We start from the raw sequence: 24,868 nt of genomic DNA on the forward strand, positions 1-24,868 counted from the left end.
TAAAATGGCTCTAAAATCACTTATCACACATTTTGTTAAGAAACACATATACATTTTTTAAAAATATAGTTCAAAATAAAGCAGGAAATCAATAATGGACTGTCGAATTATGTGAGGATATTCACGATCATCCCAATTCACGATTATCACAATATAGGAAATTCACCATATTTTTTATCACAATAATATATTGTCCCATCCCTACTCCAAAAATAAATGCTTTTCCCAGTTTGCTGTGGAAGAACTTGACTTTCTGCAGAGTCCTGACCTCAACCCCAACCAACACCTTTGAGATGAACTGGAACTCTGACTGAGAGCCAGACCCCAACATCAGTGCTGGACCTCACTAATGCTCTGGGGTCTGAATGGGAGCAAATCCCTAGAGCCAGGTTCAACATCTGCAGGAAAAGGCTGAAACCAGAAGAGTTGAGGCTGTTATAGCAGCACATTGATGATCATGGTGTCAGAATCAATGATTTTAGGTTAGGTTAGGTTTCGGTTTAGGTTGAATTGTGATGTATGGCTTAGCGGATTGCATGATTGGTCAAATTTGCAGACAAGTTGCAGTCATTGGACAAAATTACAAAGTATCATATCTTCAAATGGCTCCAAAACAGTCCAAAAGTAATTCATTAACAAGGAGCAAGTCCTCCCTTTTAAGAAGATGAAACCATAGATGACAGTAATCATTAATTGATTGAAAACTACTGGCAATTAATCTTCTGATGATCAACTAAGCAGCAGCATTGACCTTTTATTGCAGCACTTAAGATATTGCATGAAACCTCAGTATAACAGGGATTGCACAATGAGTGAGGCACTCATCCTATTCAATTCAATTCAGTTCAGTTTTATTTGTCTAGCGCCAAATCAAAACAGAAGTTATCTCAGGACACTTTTCAAAATAGAGCAGGTCTAGACCGAACTCCTTATAACATTATATACAGAGACCCAACAGTACCACCATGAGCAAGCACTTGGTGATGGCAGCAAGGAAAAACTTGCTTTTAAGAGGCAGAAACCTCGGACAGACCCCGGCTCTAGGTGGGTGGCCGTCTGCCTTGACCAGTTGGGGTGAGAGAGAGAGAGAGAGAGAGAGAGAGAGAGAGAGAGAGAGAGAGAGAGAACAGAGGTAAAGACAGAAGGACAGAGACAAAGGTGCACAGTAACAACAGTAGCAACAACTACACTAATAGTAGTGACTGATGTTGATGTTGATGATGAACATGAACCTATTGGCTCTGTTTGTTCAGATACTCCATATTGCTTTAAACTATTATTGAATTAAGTAGGACATTTTGTCAAAGTAAATCAGTGCATCATTACATGGATCTTCCCCTTTGCTTTTTTCACTGCAGGTATCTCTCTAAGTGTAGTACCAATGTATCTGGGTGAGATTGCACCCAAGAACCTGCGAGGCTTCCTGGGTCTTGTGCCTAGTATCTTTATTGGCACCGGAGTCTTCGCCGCCCAAATCCTTGGCCTACACGAGCTTCTGGGAAAGGTAGTCAACACTGCTTTCTATCAACACCCAGTTTGTTTGGTTGCAGCAAAATAAGCTCATGAATAAAGTTTAAGGTCAAAGTTTTTTGTTGTTGTTGCAATTTGTAGATTCTATGTCAATTTTTTTGTCATTTAAACACCATCTACTATTGCTCTTAACAAGTTGATTGTGACTGAAGAAACATTCAAGCCGCAGTTCATGCTAAATGTGTCCCCAGGTTTAAGCCAATGACCCTAAGAGAGTAACATTCTCAGCATGTGTGTAAGTGTAACTGTACTACTATTACAGGAGGAGCACTGGCCCCTCTTTCTCTCAGTGGTGGTGGTACCCACCTTCATCCAGCTGATGCTATTGCCATGGTTCCCAGAGAGCCCCAGGTACCTGCTGATTGAGAAGCACAACGTCCACGCCACCATCACAGGTCAGTGTTGTGACCCTCATTAGCAATCCTGGTGGTCACCTCACTGATACCACTGATGCTCTGTAGATGGGTACAAATGATGTTCACTATGGTTTTAATCAACAGCTGCAGAGCCTTCCTGTCCTTGGCCATACACATCCCATGCCAATTAGGCAGGGCAAACCACTAGCACAAAAAACAATCTATACCCACACTACTGTCATCTTTGTTAGCTTACTTTCTTGTCAGCCTTTCCAAGTGTTAAGTTTAAATCTCCTCAAATTCATCAACTGTTGTAGTGGTAATGACTTATGTTTTAGATGTGCTGTTGTATCTTTTCATGATGGGCTGTAACCGTTCTGCTTCCTGTCCCGTATCTCAGCCCTGAAGTGGTACAGAGCCAAGTGTAACATCCAGGCTGAGATTGAAGAGATGCAGGAGGAGCAGCGCTCTCTGTCGTCAGTGGAGACGCTGTCTGTATGGAACCTGTTGCTGGATGACACAGTCCGCCGGCAGGTGGTCAGTGTGGTGGTCATCAACATCGGCATGCAGCTGTCTGGCATCGATGCTGTAAGCACTCTTTGAAAACGGAGTAATGTATACGTAGAAGAAAAGGCATGTCTTTTTAGATACTACTAGTATTTAAGTAGTAAGTCCAATTTTTTTTAATTTTCAACAAAGTTTAAGCAGCTTCCTGGAGGAGGAAATTCTCTAAACTCTTTAAATACCCAACATCAAGCATGAGTATCACGCACCAGTTCCGAGGAGGTCAGCAGGGCTGAACCATCTGCACAAAAGATAAATGAAATACACAAGATTAGCAAATGCATGCATAGAGCTGCAGAGCATGGGAGACTGTTAGTAGACCACACGGGGAAAGTGAGGGGAGATTGCCCTCTAGTTAATTGATCACGGATGGCGTCAGTCTCCATAAAATGTTACAGAGTTATGCATGTACGGTATTCACAACCTCAATGCTGAGTCCCGTAAGCACAACCTTAAAGCACATTAAGTCCAAAATACTCACTTGTATAGACAAATCTGGCAATTATTCAAATTTTACAAATTAGATAGGCATTTGTTACGACAAAAGGTTAATTGATCAAGAGTGGCATTTAATTTTTTAAAAGACCAACTATAGTCGTAAAAGATTTATAAATACAAATTCATGTTTCTTCATTGGTATTCAAGATTGTTTGATTAATCACCTGGCATCCTAACATCTTAGTCCTCTATGTAAAGATAAATGGAATGTTCTCAGACAGAGGCACTCTTCATGAAGTAAAGTAGAAGTTTGCCACTACTGTTGGGGCAGCTGATAAATGCACAACTTTTTCCCTGTTTCCTAGACATCTTTGTAAAAGTAATGTTACATAGAAAGTAAAGGGAAAAGCAGAAAACTGTGCACTTCTAAGGATAGCTTGCATTCAAACATGTGCATATTGTAGGGAGACACCACCGCAGTGATGGAGTCTTGTTTACTTCTGGTACCTCCCTAGATTTGTGTATGAGGTAGTGGTAATGTCCGGAGGGCATTCCAAGGTTTAGCAGGTGTTTGCTTTAAAACGGTATCAACAAACAAGTTATGTCTTCATATCCCATCTTTTTTCTTGCTTACCGTCAGCTGTTAGCTGCCAAATGGTGTCTGGTAAATGAGAGTCTTTAGGCTACAGCGACTAGCAGCACCAACTGGCACGAACTCCTGATGAAACAGCATCAGATGGTTTTAGTCAGTTCTGGCTCTTTTCACCTGCACTTTATCCCCCTCACAAACATTTAATTCCCCCCTCAACCACTCCCCGTGTTTCTACAGCTCCCTCATCTGATTGATCTAGCTTATTAGACAAAGACACTGAGATGAAAATGGGCCTAAATGACCCCTCATTGTTTTATAAGCCTCGTGTGGTCTTGTGAATAAAGCCAAAAGCTGATGTCATCATTTTCATGCCGATACGATTAGCCACATTCTCCCTCTGAATATTGCCCTGGAGATTCATTAATTATTCAAATGATTACCGGGGCGCCGGGGCCAGAAAGTGCACACTGTAAGCACTGGAGCTGAACTCATTAGCACGCCCTTCTCCAGGCTGTATTTTTAGCTGCTAATTAGCTCTACCTAAACAAAGTGGGGCAATGCTGAAACATGCACATACTGAGAGCAGCACTGAGGATGAGGAGGGTACGGTGATATTGCTGGTGGTGATGATGAAAACGGGAAGAACTAAAAGGGTAATATATGACAGTGTAATGAAATTAATTAAAATTAATCAATCAATATAATCAATGATGATGATGAAGGTGATGTTGGTGATAATTACAATGATGGTCACACACTGTAAAACCAGATAAGTTAATTCAACAAAAAAAATTGTTGAAACTGATTACACTAAATTCAGTTAAAAAATACATTCTTGATCAAGTAGTTTTAGTCGATTTAAATGACACTGACTTAATTTTGTCATTTTTATTTTTACTGTAAAAAACCAAAATTTTCAATTTACAAAATTTAGCTTGTGTTACTTACATTTTCTTATCCAGTCCGTTTCAACAAGTTTTTTAGTTAAAATAAATTATTGCATTACAGTGCGATGATGATGATGATAATGGTGAGGAAAGCAGCTATGCTTGAGAGAATGAGAATGATGGGAGTATTATTTATAATAATTTGAATAATTTAAAGGTTGTATATATATGAAATTCACTTGTCATTAAATGTTACACTAGAGCACCAGCATCTCAGACTGAAACAATGGGACAGAAACACAATAAAACTCACCAAAACTGTCCATGTTAGTGTTTCAGCAGTCTTTCCAACAATCACTAACGCTGGTTTGGTCGAAATTCTTAATTGAAGAGTTATAAGAGAAAATATTGTTTAAAAGGGCTGCAATCACCTCAGTGCAAAGTAAAAATCTTTGGGGACAAATGCGGCCACTGACAGGCTCAGATTGTTATTCTAAATGTCTGACAACATTTTGGAAAGGATCCCTACATAGATAGACCTTTAGTTTAACCAGAAACTACCATAATATCGCTGTGGCTCTCCACCAGACTCCATAGACAAAAACGGTAATCTTACCTTGCATATCATCATAACATCCTACCTTCATTGAAAGTGGACAGAAATTAAGCACAGCGTTAGTTCAGGCAGGCCACGAAGTCAAGCTCAGCTCTCAATTCCAGCTATATCAGCTGATCACAGCTAGTCGTAAACACACATCAGCTCATGGCTCAGCTGATTCCTCCTAAGCTTCCTATTGGAAACCATACATAGTCAGCTGACGGCTCAGCTGATTCCCTCAAGCATCCAATTGGCAAATATCATTCATGGCGCCTTATTTAAGCTGCTTTAGCCTGCCTATTTTTGCTGCTTTCTCTACAAGCCGTTTTGCAACCCACCTCCACCCCAGCTCCTCCTTTTATGTTGTATCTAATTAATCAATGTCATTTCTGATTGCCATTGATGCTTGCTCTGTTCTGTACCCTGGGGGGTCTCTGCTGCCTCTCTCCTTGTCTTAAACTTTTCCATGTATGCACGTTGAAGGGCAGGAAGGTGTGCTCTCCCTTCCTTAACATTTTCCACGTAGGCACGTGGAAGGGCAAGGAGGTCCCAGAACAGAACCATACCGCCAAAGGTAACATTCTGCTTTGGAATAAAAGTTCTTTTGACAAAAGTGGTCCTGACTGAAACAAGATAAAACTCACCAAAACCGTCTTTGTTCGTCTTCCCACTGTTCCAACAATCACCAACTCTGGTTTGATGGAAATAAATCCTTAATTTAGACGTAGATGATAAAAACAGCAGTTTCAGTCGCTGTCCTCAGCTGCACACGGAGCAGACCGGCTGTGGAAACAAACCACAGAGAGGCTGTGATAGCAACACAGGCAGGGGGAGTGTGAGTGTCATTATCTGCTCAGGTTTTTTCCTGTTATATTAATGTTCTAAACCTCATGTATAAGCTTTAATGATCATGAGGACAATGATGAGGAGGAGATAATGAAGATTGCGGTGATAACAAGGATGGAGACGGTGATGATAAAAATTATTATTGTGCAAGACAATGACAATAACAATGACAATGATGATGGCATTGATGTTGAAGATGAAGGTGGCAGTGATTGAGGTGATGGTAGTTCTATTTCAATTCAATTCAATTCAATTTTAATTGTATAGTGCCAATTCAACAAAAGTTATCACTGGACACTTTTCAAATAGAGCAGGTCTAGACCGTACTCCTTGTAAAAGACCCAACAGTTCCCACCATGAGCAAGCACTTTGTGACAGCGGCAAGGAAAAACTTCCTTTTAAGAGTCAGAAACCTTGGACAGACCCCGGCTCTAGGTGGGTGGGACGTCTGCCCCGATATTTGATGATGATGATGCTCACAATCATCCCTGATGGTAATAATGATAATGAGGATGATAATAATAGTAACAAATAGTGATAACAATAATGAAGGTGATGATGACAAACAATAATTGTGATTATGTTGATGATGTTCGTGAGTACACTGACGATGATAATGATTGTAATGGTGGTGATGTGGCAGATGCTTGAGGTGATATTTAGTCCAAAGTGCATGTGACAGTTGGCAAGCCTTGGCACAGTTCCTGGTACACCATAGGACTGTGTGTGTCTGTATTAGTTATAGCTGACCATGTGTGTGTACTTACCTGGTCCTCTAACGTCACCGTCTGCTGTCTTCAGTTAATACACCTCCTGTCCTGTCCTGCTCCCCCTAAAGCCTCAAATTGAATTGAATTGAATGCGAGCACATGTCTGCTGTCTCTCTGTGGCAATGCTTTACCACCTGTGCCGCCTGCAAGTCCTAAATGTCTGCCTCCTCATTTGGATTCTTACACCATAGTTTTTTTTTTTTCTTCTCAAGGCACGTCACATTATGAGGAGGAATGTTTTGCTTCTCAGCCAAACTGCTCACAGGTGACTTGTAACTAGCTAGGTACCGTGTAGCTGTGCAACATGCAGGCGTGTCTCAATTCCGCACTTGCTAATCTTTATAGAGCTATTTTAACCAACAGAAAATGATGAGCACAGTATAGCGTCAGTATACCTGTGACTTTGTGACACTGCTGCTACATTTACATTTGAAAAACTCACAGCAAGACTTTTAAAGGGATTCATCCATATCATATTATATGATCGGGGTTATTGTTATTGACATTAGTATTATTATTGTTATTATCATTGTTATTATGTGATCATCATGCTATTTCCATTAAATGTGCCATGTGCCCTGTCATACAAACCTAGACCAAATAGTTTACAAATAATTATGAGTTTTCATGCAGCTTCCGTGGCTGGTGGCCAGAGATTAAAGCTGTTTAGGATTTTAAAATGTCTGTGGCCGCCCCCTTCCAGCCACCAGCCACCTGAAGGCAGGTATTTGTTCCATCTGCAGTCTCCAACTAAATTAGTCATAATTCAGTCAGTTATGATTATTCCACATGCTTCTAATGCAGATCAAAAGGATACAGAAAACAGTTCAAACACAATTCAGTGAAAATGATAGATCAATTCAATTCTCTCTTAGCTAATAATTCCCTCAGAAGCTGGTCAAAGTACCGATGTGATAGACATTGTTTGGGTTAAATCTTATAGTGGTTTCCCAGAAACATATAATTGTGGATGGTTACCATGATAACATTTATGTCGCAGTATTAAACAGCAATTATTTTGTTCCCAGATTCCAGTCAGAAATGTGCAAAGTAAAACGGTCAAATCCCAAAATACAAAAGAAGAAGGAAAAATGGGCTGCATTGTTACCTCTACTAAGTTAAGATAAGTATATGGATAATTGTGATGAGGATGAGGCTTTAGAAAATGAATTTCACCTCACTGATCTTTATTTTTCCACCACAGATCTGGTTCTACACCAATGACATTTTTGAGAATGCAGGTATCCCAGCACCAGAGATCCAGTATACCACAGCAGGAACAGGGATTATAGAGATCATCGCTGGACTCATTGGGGTAAACTTACAAACTTGTAACTGGTGTTAGGTTTTTATTAGATTTTTCTTTTATAATTGATTGATTTGAAGTAAGATAAGAAGGTTGATAGCAATCTCATGCCTGTGCGTCACAGAGCTGGAGTCAGAATGTAGCATAAAGACTGGAAGCAGGGGGAAACAGCTAGCCTGGCTCAAGTTCAGAAATACAGTTCTGAAGTGTTTTGCTTTAGATACATTAGAACTCACTTACTTGTGTTCTTGCATCTGTAATGTTGTTCATTTAACTGACATGAGCTCTGTGTCTCCTCCTGCAGTGTTTCACCATAGAGAAGCTGGGCAGGAGGCCTCTCATGATTGGAGGTTTTGCCATGATGGGCATCTGCAGTGCTGGAATCACATTTGCCCTAATTTTACAGGTGTGTGTGTGTTGTCATCTGCTAATGTGCCTTTTGAACCATTGTCCAGGAGCGTGTCCTGAGGGAATCCTAAGTGCCACCCCATCATCCCAACCACTTCCACTCCACTCTTTCAGAGACTGTAGCGAGCTCCATTTTAAAGCTAGAGTGAAGATATTTTCACTAACAAAGACCAAGCCAACAGCTGTGTGGAATAAGAAAAGTTTATTACATGTTATGAACAAATGTGGAATACTGTGGGGGGTCGAGGGATGGAGGGGATGAACGGATGAAGGGATGACTGGGTAAGGGTCGATGGAAGGGGGAAAGGGTCGAGGGTTGAGGGATGAGGGGGTATAGGAAGGACAGGTGAGGGTTGATAGAAAGGAAGGAAAACTGGTAGGGTAGGTGGATGGAGGGAGGAGTTCGGCGAGATGGTCAGAGGGAACAGAGTGGGTGTTGAGACGCTGTGTGGGGGAGCCGTCTCTTATCTCTTCGAGAGCCCCAGTGGTTCCTGTATTTGGATAAAAGAGAGAGAAGAGAAGAAAAAAAAAGAAGAAAAAAAGAAAAAGGGGTTTGGTGGGAGGGATGTAGAAAATGAGTCAAGGAGGGAGTATATGAAAGTAGGTGACCCAACACATACATTGGCACCTGTTTTGTTGGGGTTTGTGGGTTCTTCAATAACAACACACTGGTTACTTAAAGAGATAGAACTTTACTGTAGCAAAGACGTGAGCTTCATTCATGTTACAAGTACTACAGCTTCCGGCTTCAGCAGCTTACTTGACTCATAGACCAGGAACGCCCCCTGCTGTCTGCACATGATAAGATCTACAAAATGTGCTCTTATCATTACAGCACCAACCATGTCATGCTAGAATGTAAGGAGGCCAAAATAACACTCAAACAAGTTAAGCAATATTTTGGCAATGGAAAAACTGGAAGGTCCATTTTCCAAGGGATCCCTTGACCTTTTGACCTTTGAAGATATCTGAATAAAAATGGGTTCTATGGGTACCGTTTCCCCTTTGCAGACATGACCACTTTAAGCTAATCCCATGCAGTTTTGGGCACAAACCATGCAGTTTTTTGCGTGTGGTATAAATGTGTTATTTTCGCCTGGTGTATTTGAATATTTCTGCATACTGGGGTCCTTAAACAGAATGACTGGAAAGAGAAACACATACTTGATGCCCCCCAGTCAGTGCCCAACTTGTGCTACCCCGGTCAAAAAAGTCTGTATATGCCCCTGGCCTTGTCCTCGTCAGCCAAAGTGGGAATGTATTGTCTGGAAATGTGTGTGTGCGTGTTTAAAGAGACATCACGACTCTGAATCTGAGAAAATTGTTATTTCCAGCAGTTGCAATCTTAGTCAACAGGTGCATTTTGTTGCCTTATGACATGACTTTTCAGATTTCCAAATGAAATTTTTAAGTAACATTTTGACTTGACCCCTCTGAATTGCATATTCAGATCTATGGTGCACTTGATAGCGCTGTTGTCCAAACTCCCTTGATGTTACCAGATACACTCTTATTAATACCCAGACAAAACAAAACCTGCTCTGAATCATTAATATTTAAAGCCTCTCTATAGCAATGTGTCTTGGTGCACTTTCATTGTGCTCAGCATGTTTAAGCAGCTACAGGATTTTAGCTCCTGTTCCAGAAATGTTTCACGTTTCAGTCCAGTGACGCTTTGGGATCTTTTCAGTTCTTATTTTTCCTTTTACCTGTAGTGCTGTTTATCCACTTTCCTCCATTGCTTTACTCACTTTCTCCAATGTACTTCCTGGGAGGAGACAAGTGGAAGTGAGGGAGGTGAGAAAACAAACAGAAGGAAAGATAAATGAACACATCCCAGATTTTCCAACAGGGGAATGTGTGGGGATGAACAGTTGTGTCTGTTTCACTTTCAGTTGGCAGACCGCACTGTTTTCCTGCTTTGCCCTGTGGAAAATGCAGTACATGCAGGGCTGTGTAGCAGCTGGCTGAGGTGTGAAGCAGTGGTGGAAAGGGAGTCAAGTTCTCTATTAGGGAAAATAACTATTTTTATTTCATGTTTATTTGATATGGGGACAGATGCAGTACTGTATACATATAGATTAACATCACAATTAATGCCCATCCCTAAAAGGGTCTTTAAAACATGTTCAATTGACTTTTAAACACAATAAATGTTGACAAATTTGGTCATTTTATAGTTATTCTGGTATGATATGTTACAGTTCCCTGCAGTGGTATTCCTTGTGGAAAATCCAATGGCTGTAACGGTCGTACCATGTCACAGAGAGCCAGAGAAGCCTTGCCATATAAACACTTGCATTTGAAGATGCAATATAGTTCTCAAAACTTAGCGAGCAGGATGTGACAGTGGATCTTATTGGCCTTGTGTCCAATGTGGTCAGACTGACAAACAGTAATGTTGTGCTGTTTCTTCTCCCTGCAGGCTCACTTATTGTTCATGCGCTACCTCAGTGTCTGCTGCGTGGTCGGCATCATCGCTGGCTTCTGTATCGGTCCAGGCAAGTTGTTCAACACTGTATGTTAAAGGGGTTCCATTTTCTTACTTACCCCTTGTGATGATGAAGACCTGACTCAAGTTGTGCAGTACTGATTTGATAGTGGAACCAACTGTATTGTTAATATCCTTCCATACTGCAAACAGGACACCATGAAACTGCATTAAAAAGGGTATCATTTTGCTCTGACTGTCTGTCATATCACATGGTGTCAGAGGAGCTATGAACAGTCCCAGCATTCCTACAGATTCCTACAGAATTAGTCAGGAGGAGCACAGATGTGCATATTGCTACTGAATTGTATTTATCATTAACACATAAATACAATCATAACATTTTTTATTGTCCAACAATCTGTTGATTTTTTTCTCTATTCATTCAATAAACTGGCTGTTTGTAATATATATCATAAAATAACTAAAAACTAGTAAATAATGTCCATCACAATTTCCCATAGCTTCAGTTGACATATTCAAATGTATTGTTTTGTCCAACTAACAGTCCAAAACCTAAATATATTCAGTTTCCAGTGATAGCAGGTTACAAATAGACAATATTCATAATTATCTACGTTAGGTGTTAGGCAGCTGGTTTTAATCAGTTAATACTAGCGCCTGAACTAACACTATATGCTTCATTTGAGAATCAAGAACCAATGACTTTTTGCCAATTTTTCTTAAAAGAATTACTTAAAGCTACAGTAGGTAATGTGTATAAAAATAAATTTTTGACATATTTGCTGAAAAAAAAACAGATTCCTCTGGCTCAGTGGATGGGCCTCAAAGAATCAAACCAATCTTAGCCAAGAAAGATAGCTGATTGCTGAGTCTCATCTTCGCTCTTCCCAGGTTGTCAAATACAGACACTTTGGGATGCTGGGAATGAGACTCAACAATCAACTATCTTCAAACTTCCAACCCAAAGTGTCTTTGTATCTTTCTTTGCTCTGATTGGTTGTTTTCATTCAGGCCCAGTGGATTCTTGCAAATGTCATCAGGAGCACTAGGAGGAGCCAGAAGAACCTGATTGTTTCACAGATTATCTGTCTTATGTTCTACTGTCAGAAGACGTCAGCAATCATGACAAAAAGTTATTTTTATAAAAGTTAGGTACTGCAGCCTTAAAGCACCAGTGTGTAGTATTTAGTGGCATCTAGCGATGATAGCAGATTGCAACCAACTGAACACATTCTAAGGTGATCTAACCTTATTTTCAGGTGGTTATACATTAATGAAAACATACCTATGAATATTATATGCCGTTTCTGACAATAGACCCCCCTAAATGTTACACACTGGACCTTTAAATGATTAATCAAGTGTCAATATAGTTTAATTTTCTGTCAACTGGATAATCAATTAATCTCCATATGATTTTAGCACTAATGTAGACTGTCCACAATGTGTGTTTTTGGATGATCCAAAGTAACCAGGACACCGGTTCTGTAACTTTTATTAGTTATTGCTGTAATTCTTCATGGTATTGTGGTGGAGGCAGAAATATCAGAGATAGATATCTCTGAATCAAGAAAAAATAGAACAAATATCTGCATGAAGAGATATGACTAGAGGAAAGTGAGGAAATATCTATGTTTGAATTTCAGTCTGATCTGATTGCAACTGAGAAGGGATGATTTCACTTTTTAAGGGCCATGCACTTTCTGTTACACTTATAGATAGACAAGATCACTGGCTTGGTTATTCTGCAGAGGTTCAGGTTGCTTTGTGTTATTCAATGGCTCCCTCTGCAGGTCATACCTTAGACATTCGTAAGAGGCCTCTAATTCAAAGAACAATTCAAAATGATTGTATCTCAAGCTATTAATTTTCATATGTGCATAGTCTGTCAAATCTGCTAATACATAAGTAATTAATAAATAATACTTACAATTGTAAATATCCATAAGAATCCAATACTGTAAATTTAAAAAATTTAAGTGATATTCTCTGTTCTCAAAAGCATCTTACACTGAGTGATAAATATGCCTATTTATTTCTCTGTATGCAATTATGCATGTTGTGACAAACCCACATTATATGGCCTAAGAGAGACAAACAATGCAGTTTTAATGATATACTATAATAATAAAATGTTAGTTATATGCATTCTTTGATACATGACTCTCCCGTCCAAATGCCGGCCTGGCACTCAACCATCGGCTTCTGTTTATCCCTAATTAGCCTTTTCACAAGCTGTATCGCTGTGAAAACTTATGAATGAACAATAAACCATTAATGAACATAAATACAATTTTCCATACACAAAAATCTTGCATGTTTGCCCAGATGTATCTTGTTAGGAGACTCGTCTGCTCTTCCCTTTAATAAAGAGATGTGTGAAAACAGAATGTATGGCTTTAAACCCTTCTTCTATCTTTCGAGGCTCAAAGAAACGTGACAGCAGACAGCAGCTCTGTTGTGGTGGAGTTGTTATAGTTTAATATATCTATATTTACTATAGTCGTATATACATACATATGTATACATACATAACAAATTAAAGGTCCAGTGTCTAACATTTAGGAGGATCTATTGTTAGTAATGGAATATGATATTCATAGGTAAGTTTTAATTAGTGTATAATCACCTGAATATAAGAATTGTGTTTTTGTTACCTTAGAATGAGACGTTTTTATCCACCAACACAGAGGATTGTCTTTCATGGAGCCATGTTTATACAGTAGCACCATGGGTGTATTAGGAAGAACTGGATACAGCATTGGGGGCAGGCTCCGTTCAAGAGCAAAAGAGACTTCCGGAAGACGAGCTGCTAACTTCTGGTTAAGCCCTCAGCTAACTTAATGGAGATAAAATGATTTAATCATGCGGCTCTTCTAGACATTCGAAATGTTATCGGACTGAATGGATCAAATTCTGATAGTGAAACGCGTCATCTCGTTGGGTGTTGATGCTCAAAAACAGAAGCTTCTTTCACAACTTAAGCTTATCGGGAAAAGTATTTTTGGGCACTATGTCAAATTGGCTTCAAATCCCAGAGCTCTTCCTGGGGGCTTGCAGTAGTCCAGAGTGGAAAAACTACACACTGGCTCTAGATTGGGGTGTTTGCATTTTTCGAGTAATCTGCAGCCAGGGAGTTGCATCGCCACACGCACCTAGTATTAAACCATGCTGGTAGCTGCCAGTAGTTCCTCATAGGATGCTGATTGGTCCGAACCACTGTGGTTTGGACAGAAGCGCATACTGTAGCTTGGAGCCTGGCAAGATGGAGCCACGTCCAGTTTAGGTTAGTTAGCACTATACTCACCATGTGTTTCTGGAGGGAAATAATCCTGCAGCTGTCATAGTGATGTCATCAGGGTTATCTCAGTTTGGGATATATGAGAGGTGCTGAGTTTGAAAGATGTGGGCCTATTGAAACACTATCAAGTTGCACTGTTGCAAAAGTAGGATCAAGAGTTTTAGAGCTTCACCTGTATGAGGTACTGAAAGTCAAAATATCTCAGCCTCTGCAGTCTGTCTCTCACAAGTCCAACCTAATGGAAATCAAGTCAGTTTTACTTATATCACAATATCACAAATCAAAAAATACCCTGAGGGGTCAAAAACACCTTTAACAGGGAAAAAATTGAAGAAATCTCAGGACAGACATGCAATAGATGTCATGTGTACAATACTAAACCGCTAATGTGCCCCTTCTAGTGAACTCAACATTCAACAGAAGTGTGTGATTTGTAATGTTTTGCTCTGCTCCTGTTGCAGCGGGGGTACCCTTCCTGATCACAGCAGAGCTGTTTAAACAGTCCCACCGCCCAGCAGCCTACATCGTAGGAGGATCACTCAACTGGCTGTCCAACTTCACTGTGGGCTTCGTCTTCCCCTTCTTACAGGTGAAAGATGTGCTGCTCTGTCTGTTAGCTTGTCTCTGTCCTAAATGTTAATACACCGGTGCTCAGGCTTTTTAACAATCACAAACTTAAAGTCGTTAATCGGATTGCTAAGCCCCTGCACGGTTTGATTCCAACCTCTATTGTTTCAGAAAAATGCTTGTTGCATTTAGGACCTGTAATGCTCCCTTAAACTAGAGAACAAGTCACCCCTGCATGACTCTCTCTGCAGCTGAAAGAAGGAATGATATTACAAACAGCCAGTTTAAAATCTCTTTCATAGGTCCCATTTGTTGGCTGTAGTAAATGATCTGGCCTGCTGACATTAACACAATCTTACACTTGTTGCATGTAGAGTCCCACCACGGATTGTTGATTTTGCTGTCACAAATTGTACAAGAAAGTGGGCTGCAAGAAGAGATTCTGACATGCTGATCACAATGTAGTTGAACTAAATAATTATATCAGAGTTGTGATTTGAGCTTTCCCCTTTTTTATTTTGTCCTGCAAGGCTCACCAGGTTTGTTTTCCCTATTCCCCTTTTTATTGAGAGAGAGAGAGAGAGAGAGAGAGAGAGAGAGAGAAGGGTGTGGCATACAACACAGGCCATGATCCATATGGCATACATCTTCACCACTAGTCCACCGGATGCCCTGCTTCCTCTTTACATGCTCTTTGCATACAGATGCAGTGATAAAATTGTGGTTACTAATACAATTCAATTCAATTTAATTTATGTATATAGCACTAAATCTAAAAAAGGTTTTTCTGTTAGGATTTGTTATGTTATGATTGACTTTTCATATAGAGCAGGTCTAGACCATATTCCTTACAATATTACTAATACTGATGTGTTTGTCATAATTGTCTTCTTAGTCTGGGCTTAAGGCCCATACGTTTTGAGTGTAGCCCTGGTTATGATTTTAAATATAGACCTAAGTGAAACTTGACAACATACATTATGCGTGTGAATGTGCAATAGTCTTTGTAACATAACAGCCTGTCAAAATTTGTGTGTGTGGGGTTTTGATGGCCAGCGCAGAGTGACTCATTTTACAGTCGAGGAGAAATAGCGTATAAGTGGGGGAAATATTTTGGGGGGTTTTCCAAAAGAGAACCAAAATGTATCCTACAGTATGTAGTAATGTGACATGATGTGTGCTGTTATTCCCTATTACAAGTTGGACAAGTTGGTTATATATATACATGTGTATATATATATATATGTATATATATATATATATACATATATATATATATTGTTGAACCTATCGAGCTTTCAGAAAAGTCTTTTTTTTCAGTCATTAATACAACTTGGATGTTAAATGTTTTCTTGTGCTGCATCATGTCTCTTTTAACCTACATTCTTAACCCTTCTCAAACCCTTTCCTTCTGCTTTGGTCTCTGTTATGAGTCCCCTCTGCTTTGATCAAAAATGACTCTTTCCTCTTTATATTGTCAATTCATTGATCACTTTGTCATGACTGTCTTCAGTCTGTTAGTTCTAAAGAACAAATATATTGTTAGTCAATTCTCAGACCCTCAGTCTCGACAGAAACATTTTTCCTTTGCGTTTTAATAAAGTTCATATGAAGACGTTGTAAAAACGATCCTCATAAATCTGCAAAAATGATTCCAAACATAGTATACACACCAGTAGGTAGCGGTGTAACCTTGCAATTCAACATCACAGAAGAACACCATTCGCCTACGTACAATCCATTATATAACGGACTGAGCTTCCGGGTCAGTCAAGTGAAACCGAAGTGCATTCTATGTAAAGACCAGCAGGGGGCAGCTCCAGTGGCTGCATTAAAAACATATACCATGCAGTCTTATGGAGAACTGAGTAGTCTTCTCACTTCATTAATAAGCTCAGTTAACCGTTTCCTAATGAGTTTATGGTCTCAGTCTCTAGTTTCAGTCTTCTTCCTTACAGCATTATGTTCATTTAGTAAATGATGGTCACATTTAGAGTAAAATTGACAATAAAGCAGAATATACTTGCTGCAAGGCGTGGCTACCTTGTGATTGACAAGTCATTTTCAGTGAGTCTGTCAAACCGTCAAACTAGGCAGTGCTGATCAAATATGAATCAAGATTCTGTTACTGCATTGACTATTTCTCTCCTCAAAATTCTTCAGAAACATAGTTTAGGCATGGCACATGGTTATTTGGCTGTAAGCGTAATACTGTTGTGCGAAGTGGGGGCATGTCGTCACTGTTTTCACAGCAAATGCATAGCCGGGTTCCAGAGTGACAGTAAACACCCCTGTTTACTGTCACTCTGGAACCCGGTTTCATAACTTTTTCAGGCCCCTACAACGGCGTTGTCATGTGCACCAAGGGCCAAACTGCAACAAAGGTTTGACAGTTTATACAAAAAAAATAATTTTTCTATCTTTCTCTCAATCTTTCCAATGATCCTCCGTCCATCTGCAATAACCAAACATCAGATGTCAGCGGGCTCTTACTGCTACTTGGTGTTTGCCGCCATTTGTCTTTCCGTGGCCGTCTATGTCTACATTGTGATCCCAGAGACCAAAAACAAGACCTTCATGGAGATAAGCCGGATGTTCTCTAAGAAGGAGGCAGTCCTAGAAACCCAGGGCCTGATCCACGTGGACCAGCTGAAGCTGAAGAAGATGAACGGCTATGGTGGTGTCGAACATACTTCGCTGGAGTTCGACAGCTCTTCTTCTGTACCTTAACTGGGCTTCAGGTTCTCACTGGGACTTACTCTTCCGTTCAACTGTTTGTACACATTAACCAAACACCACCTCACCTAGACTCAGTTAAGCTTGACCTTTCACATGGATCACACTCAGGGTCAAAACATTCCTGAATATACAGTACAGTTCTGGTAATTTAACTTATCATTTTAATGTTTTGGTCCATTTGAGCCATTAAATAAAGTTTTGCCCATTTCTACGATCAGTACTAATAACATTGTATTCACCAAGATAATAGAGTGCTACAGGGATGACGTAGTTAGCATCATCCTGGTTCCCTCGACATAAAGCCAATGGGATTGTTCCATTAGATTTTGGATTATTGGAGAAAATAAGATCTGTGGTTAACAAAGGTTTATGATACTTACATGTTTTGTTCAGCAAATGAAGACCAAATTTAAGATTTGTAAAGCATAAATGCCATCACCAGAAGTAAAAAGCTAACATTAGTCTAAAAAACGAACTACACCACGGTCGCAAGACTTCATCACAACTACTAAACTTCCAATTTCTAATTGTGAATAAAATCTACAAGTTGTAATGTTTGAGTTAGAATAGTTTGCAAGAGCATGACTATAAACAACCATTTCTTAGCCACTTGTTAGCAACCGCTTTTTTTAAAAACACCTAAAAACCCATTCAAGTCAATTAGATTAGAATAGGTTAGACTTTGAGGAGATGGAACCAGAGTGGCTAAAATGCTAACTTAGTTCTGGGTTTTAGGATTATATCTCTATAGCTGAGATCTGGGCCCATGGTAACATCAATAAGAACACGTCTGACAGGTCAAGAAATACAAGCAGTCTGACGATCAGACAGGTTGGAAATTTGTACAAATACAAAATATCTATCACAATATATGACCCGCCTCCTGCTTCATCTTTGACGTAATTACTGTAGTTTACACACACAGTATTCCTGCTCAATGAGGGATTACCAGCAACATTTAAGGTGCTTTCACTTTCAGTTTGACATCCGGATAAAGCGGTTTTAAACAGTTGGTTTGTGTCTCCATGTTTCCAGATCTCAGCAATTACTTTATTGTTGCACAGCAACTTTTCATCACCTTAACAATGGGTCATCATTATTGGGGTTGGGGGTTGGGTTGTCTGTTATGGCACTTTAATAAAAAATGTCATGTTACTACTTAGTCATGTTTGTAAAATAATGGGCACCGCTAGCAACAAGCCACCACGTACCTGTATCTATTGCCTGAATGCTAGCAGTGCTTAAGTTGTACAAGTGTCCCATATGCTAGCATGGTTAAACCCAAACCAATAAATACATGTCAGGATGTAGATCTAAGGTAGACTCAGCTAAGTTATCAGAGTTTGTGGACATGAACACAGCAGCTTGTGGGAGTGTGCAGTATGCATGTGACAGAAATTAACCTTTTACAAATAAATGTTTTAATCTTTTGTATATCTATGATGTGAAATTCCAATATTTGTGCATGTTTTGACTGTGTCATCTTTTTATTGTAAAGTTATATTGCTTGTTAATATTGTGTAAGTAATACATCTCTTTACCAGCTCTTAATACACAGTGACTTTACAGACTGTAACAGAGTACTCTGTACTATTAGCTGTGCAGTAAAGTATGTTTTTTGATGAAATGAATATGGAAAAAAGCAAAAGCCTTTTTGAATTGTTGAAAGATGACTACATAAATTAAATAATATTGTAATACTGTGTTGTTGTGTGTTTTAATTAATTGAATTAATAAATTAGTTATCTATTATTATTATTAGTAGTAGTAGTAGTAGTAGTAGTAGCTTATAACTCAGTTACACTTCTCAATTGCTCTGATGCTTTGTTGTTTTCTTAATTTATTTTTTCTTCCTAAATAACAAATCAATCAGCCATACAACATTACATTTATATTCAGATGACAGAGAAAAAAAGTCATGCAATAAATACAGGCATTAAGAGCTACTCTACAGGATATTTTGTGTGTATAATATACAGAGCTGGGAAGTAATGAAGTACTTTACTGTACCAAGTACTTCATTACTAGGCTCCGGCTAGGGATTTAAGGTATTTGTTCATCAGTCCCCAATATCTTTATGTAAACATATCTGCGGGGAGTGATGAGGTCGGAGCCTAGACGGCAAAATCTAAATATGCTATACTGCTGTAATAAACATTTCAAACGTGAGTCGTCTGACTGAACCAGAAAACATGTTGATAACGCTGCCTAATATTCACTCAGGAAAAATAATCAAACACTAATATCAAAAGCAGAATTGTCAAAGAAATAACAACAAACAACAGTTGCCCTCCCCATGATGCAGTAGAACATGGTGCAGTCCAACTATCAATCAACCCCTTTTAAGCAGGTCTGATTCAGCCGGGACTCCTTCTGTTGACCAGCCAGACACCTCCAGCAGAAGCCCCCCAGGAACACATGCTCCATCACAGAGTACATTTCAGACCCTGTACCTTTTCACTTTACAAACAAAGAAGATGAATCAGTACTTTTACTGGTATTCTTTATTCTTAAATTGGATCCCCATTAGCTTCCACAAAGTGGTCGCTAGTCTTCCTGAGGTCCATACCAAAACAGACAGTATCAGTGGAACATGAAAACAGAAAGCAAGCTAAATATAAAACTCATAAACTAAGTGAAAGGCTTCTACATATAAAACACAATTAACAAAGTAGCCTACAATGAAACAAATACAACCAAAAAGGTTCTAAAACAGCAATAGCAAAATAACATCTATGTAAGTTTCATAAACTTTGTTCAAAGGGACTGTTTGATGATGACCAGTACTTACTTGACATGTTTTATACACATGACAAGAGCCAGTGTGTATTCATTTCTCACAAAATAAGTGTGGTGTATTATTCCAGATGACACTTTGCATGAGCAACAGAAGATTTTAATTCAGCTTCCACAGTGAACCAAGATATGCATCCAGCACGGAAAGAACAATATAGACCTAATTAGCATGCTATGTTTTGTTGTTGTTTCTGAGCAGCACTTGACCAGATGACTGGGCAGTACTGCAGATATGACAGAACAATTAACCGAACAACATCACTCATAACAGAAGGTGAAACATATGCAGGACATTTCTTTGAAGTAGCAATGGCCTTTCCTATCGTAGAGACAATATGATCAATCCAAGACAGTAAATTATCTAATATGGTAAATGCATTGTATTTATATAGCTCCTTTCTAGTCTTTCAACCACTCAATGCGCTGTACACTACATACCACACTCACCCCATTCACACACATTCATACACTGATCCCATTAATGCATGTTACTACCTTCACTTCTTCCCCGGAGTTCTTGTGCTTTCTCGTCTCACAGGTTCTCATGGATCCTGGTGGAGCCTCCTGCCATGGTCCTGCTAGATTGCCATTGCCAATACTGTTGTTGCTGTGCACCTGTCTGTCTGTCTGTCTGTCTGTCTCTCTCTCTCTCTCTCTCTCTCTCTCTCTCTCTCTCTCTCTCTGTCTGTCTGTCTCTCTCTCTCTGTCTCTTTCACCCCAACTGGTCGAGACAGACGACCACCCACCTAGAGCCGGAGGATCTGTCCTAGGTTTCTGCCTTTTAACAGGCAGTTTTTCCTTGCCCTTGTCGCCAAGTGCTTGCTCATGGTGGTACTGTTGGGTCTCTGTAAATAATGTTATAAAGAGTTCAGTCTAGACCTGCTCTATTTGAAAAGTGTCCTGAGATAACTTCTGTTATGAATTGGCGCTATACAAATAAAATTGAATTGAATTGAATTGAATTGAATTGATGGCAGTGGCTGCTATGCAAGGTGCCAACTGCTCACCAGAATGGATCATTCATACACACTCATACACCAATGCACAGCAACAGGAGCAATTTGGGGTTCAGTGTCTTGCTCAAAGACACTTCGACATGCAGCGACAGGGATCGAACCGCCAACCTTCCGATTAGAATAGAATAGAATAGAATAGAATAAACTTTATTGTCCCTGAGGGGAAATTTGTCTTGGGCACAGTGCTACAGTTTGTTGCTTCACAGAAACAAGCATACCTCAACAGACACACATCAAAAAACATTTACAAAAAAAGCGACTGTAAGAGACTATAAGAATTAAAGAGTGGACAACCCACTCCGACTCTAACCCACAGTAATCTGTACTTTTACTTGAGTAAAGAATGTGTATACTTCTGCCACATCTAATGATACATGAGCTGATAATGATTTCCTTCTGGGGACATTTTTAGTGAAGGGACCAGACTAGCAGCACTAAAACTCTATAAATCTAAATCTTGTAGGTGAATTTCAATTAACTGGATGGACGTTGCGCAGTTGAATTAAAAGGTGACTTGTGGGATACACTGAAGGTTAATTGTACTGTGCGTATGTAGACTACCTGGTCGCGTGTGAACACACCCTTCAGTGCTCAAGATGCTCTTGATATTTTCCTCATATGATTTGCCTAATTAAGTTATAATCTGCGTGTAATTCAGTACAATATATGTCATCTATCTATGCCACCATGTAGCCTCCTCTCTCCACACACACACACACACACACACACACACACACACACACACACACACACACACAAACATATATCCCTATATTGTAATTAATGGCAGTGCCTGTGTCCCTAATAGGCATTCTAATGATCTCTATAGCTGTGTGTTCCCCTCTGGTCATACAAGCCTCTCTCTCAGCATGTGTGTGAGTGTGAGTGTGTCTGTGTGTGTGTGTGTGTGTGTGTGTGTGTGTGTGTGTGTGTGTGTGTGTGTGTGTGTGTGTGTGTGTGTGTGTGCGTGTGTCAGTGTCCCTTGCCAAGTGGCTGTCACTGGTGCTGATGGCATTACAGCGGGGAGGCACAGGACAGTGACAAATGTCTGTTATCATGGAACAAGGCCGGTGACAGATAGAGTGGCGACAGCGTCACTGAGTAATAAAACTAGATGGATGATCTAGCAGCAACAGCTCCACCACAGCCACTCACAGCTGCTGTAATTAAGCCACTGAGGAAGAAAGGGGGGAGGGGGCAGACCTACAATTATGTGGACATAGGATACAGCACAGAAAAAGAACAAGACACAGAAATGAATGTCTGAAAAGGCTGAAAAAGACAAAAATGTGATATAAATGCTGCAGTATTGATGATTTACATTTGTAGCATCACTACATGTCTGACAGCCACAGACCATCTACTCCCTCCATCTGATGTGAGAAGGTACATTCAATCCTGCAGGCTCAGACAGTCGTACGTCCTGGTGGAGGAGCTCAGCAGGAATGATCTGATGGTCTGTGAAAAATTGCTTATAACTATCAATTGTATATGACTGATGGGCACATGTATTAAGACCCTCACTTAAATCACTATTATAACCATGCAGTCATCTGACAACATAAAGATTATTGTGATAAAATATAAAATATTTTGGCTGTGACAAAGCAGAAATGCATGACATATTATTTGATATTCTTACTGTGTTGACAAAAACATCAGTTTCTTTCTTTATATTATATTACAGTGTGTGCCTGTTTTTATGTCACAAAACTTAGTGAAGATGGAAAGCCAGAGATAAGGGAGCTTTTTGCCCCTTCTTGCTCTCTGTGATTTCTACAAGCAGGCTCATAAACAATACCTGTTAACCTGTTCACTTTTATGGAGTAATCCAAAATCCAATGGAACTTTTCCATTGGATTTTGGTCAAAGGAACCAGGACAATGATAACTTCAGTGATCACATATGAGGTTAGCATACACAGAAAGCGGTTGACTAAACTTTATTGCCACACAGTCCTGAGCAGTTGCACCTCATTGTCTTCCAAAAGTCTCACTCTGGACGGTGTTTTAAAATATCTATGTTTGGATGTGAAAAATGTGGGCAGAGGCCCAATATGGACAGGTCACTCAGTGTGATGTGTTATTCAGTGTATAATGTATGGAGTTTGTAAAAAGTACAATTGATGTATGTTGGTGCAGCTAGCAAAGCATGACATGTTGTTTTACGTGAGCACACAAGGAAATCTCTCTCCTGCTTTCTAGGGTTCCACCTTTATTCTCTAATAATATAGTTTGGCTCACACCCAATCTCTCCTCCTGTTGCCTTTTTCTCTGTCTTCAGTCCCTCTCTCCTCCCGTCTGTCCTCTGTCTCTCAAAGCTGTTGATGGTGGCTGTGTAAATGCTCTGGCAGGTAGCTGATGAATGTGGCACTTGTCTGCTACAGGCTGTAAGTGTCTCAGAGTGTCATACGGCTGGGCCGGCCTATTGTTTATGCTTTAGCGCCGTGCTGCCACACAGACAGCTCTGTGGCCATTCATACATTTCCCCCTCACATAAATACACCATCGCACAGACCGGGGATCCTCTGACAGGGCTCTTACTATCTGAAGCTGCAGTCAGCTCATACATGTCAACTTCTACCTGATCATTTAATGCCCAAAAATGTTTTCATTATCTAAGAATTTCGAAAACTTTCTTGTTTCATTAATGTGAATTATTTTAAAGCAGCTGCCACTGTGCAGTGTTTCCCTCTGTTCTGTTCTGTACTGCAGTAAGTGGACCCACCCAGGGGTCATAAGATAAATCTGAGAGGTTGTTAGATGAGTAACAGTATAGGGAAGAAAGAAAAAATATTTAGTTTATTTTTTCTAAAATTTATGTTCATTCTTTTGTGTGAAATACTGTACAGTTTTACCTCTTCAGGCCTCTGAAAATGAATATAAGGAAGAAAGGTCTTCCCTTGTGTTACATTTGTGATTCCAACTCTACATATAAGTAGCCTAAATGTAAAAATGCTTTTTGAATACGAGCGAAATATAAAACAATCAGGAAGAGGTTGTGGATCAGGTACTGGAATGTCTAGCAGCTACGCTGGAAAGCAGAACTTTGGTATTGTATATATAATGAACAGAGCTTCCGGGTCTGTGAAATAACACCAACACAGAAGTGTCTTAAACTGGCATTCTATGTAAAGGCCAGCAGGGGGCAGCTCAACTGGCTGCAATAAAAAACGATAGCATACAGTCTCATGGAGAAATGACCCTACTTCTCACTTGATTTATTGTCTCAGTAAACAGTTTCCTAATGAGTTTCTGGTCTCAGTCTCTAGTTTCAGTCTTCTTCCATACAGCATGATGTTCATTTAGTAAATGATGATCCCATTTAGAGTAAAATAGACCATAAAGCAGGGTATGCTTTAGGGCGGGGCTACCTTGTTATTGATATGTCATTCTCAGCGAGTCGGTCCAGCTCAACACACGAAACTCAGATCAAACTGTCAAACTAGAGAGTGCTGATCAGATATGGATCCAGATTCTGTTACTGCGTGGACTATTTATCTCCTAAAATCGTTTCACAAACATATTTCAGTGTACTGTTTAGCTGTAATATAAGATTGTGTGTGACCAGGCGAGCTGCCATTGTTTCCTGCTACGGAGAAGTTGAAACTGCGCAGCCAATGAGAGCAGCTCAACTCGCAGTACGTCACGTCCGCTGCTGCCTCTAACAAACAGTCATGGTAATTACCATGACGCCAAA

General features: G+C 39.8%; 1 protein-coding gene across 1 annotated transcript in view; it reads left to right on the top strand.

Moving 5' to 3' along the window:
• Positions 1-19,060, top strand: part of slc2a15a (solute carrier family 2 member 15a) — a 35,109-nt gene extending 16,049 nt beyond the window's left edge. The window contains exons 5-12 of the mRNA XM_051423907.1: positions 1,359-1,504; positions 1,793-1,925; positions 2,287-2,474; positions 7,786-7,896; positions 8,192-8,293; positions 10,721-10,796; positions 14,513-14,640; positions 17,094-19,060. Of these exons, the coding sequence (XP_051279867.1) occupies positions 1,359-1,504; positions 1,793-1,925; positions 2,287-2,474; positions 7,786-7,896; positions 8,192-8,293; positions 10,721-10,796; positions 14,513-14,640; positions 17,094-17,348 (1,139 nt within the window). The 3' untranslated portion in view covers positions 17,349-19,060. The remainder of the gene's footprint in view (positions 1-1,358; positions 1,505-1,792; positions 1,926-2,286; positions 2,475-7,785; positions 7,897-8,191; positions 8,294-10,720; positions 10,797-14,512; positions 14,641-17,093) is intronic.
• The last annotated feature ends 5,808 nt before the right edge of the window (positions 19,061-24,868 follow it).

This window comes from Dicentrarchus labrax, unplaced genomic scaffold (assembly GCF_905237075.1).
Source record: "Dicentrarchus labrax unplaced genomic scaffold, dlabrax2021, whole genome shotgun sequence".
Classification (NCBI taxonomy): Eukaryota; Metazoa; Chordata; class Actinopteri; family Moronidae; genus Dicentrarchus; species Dicentrarchus labrax.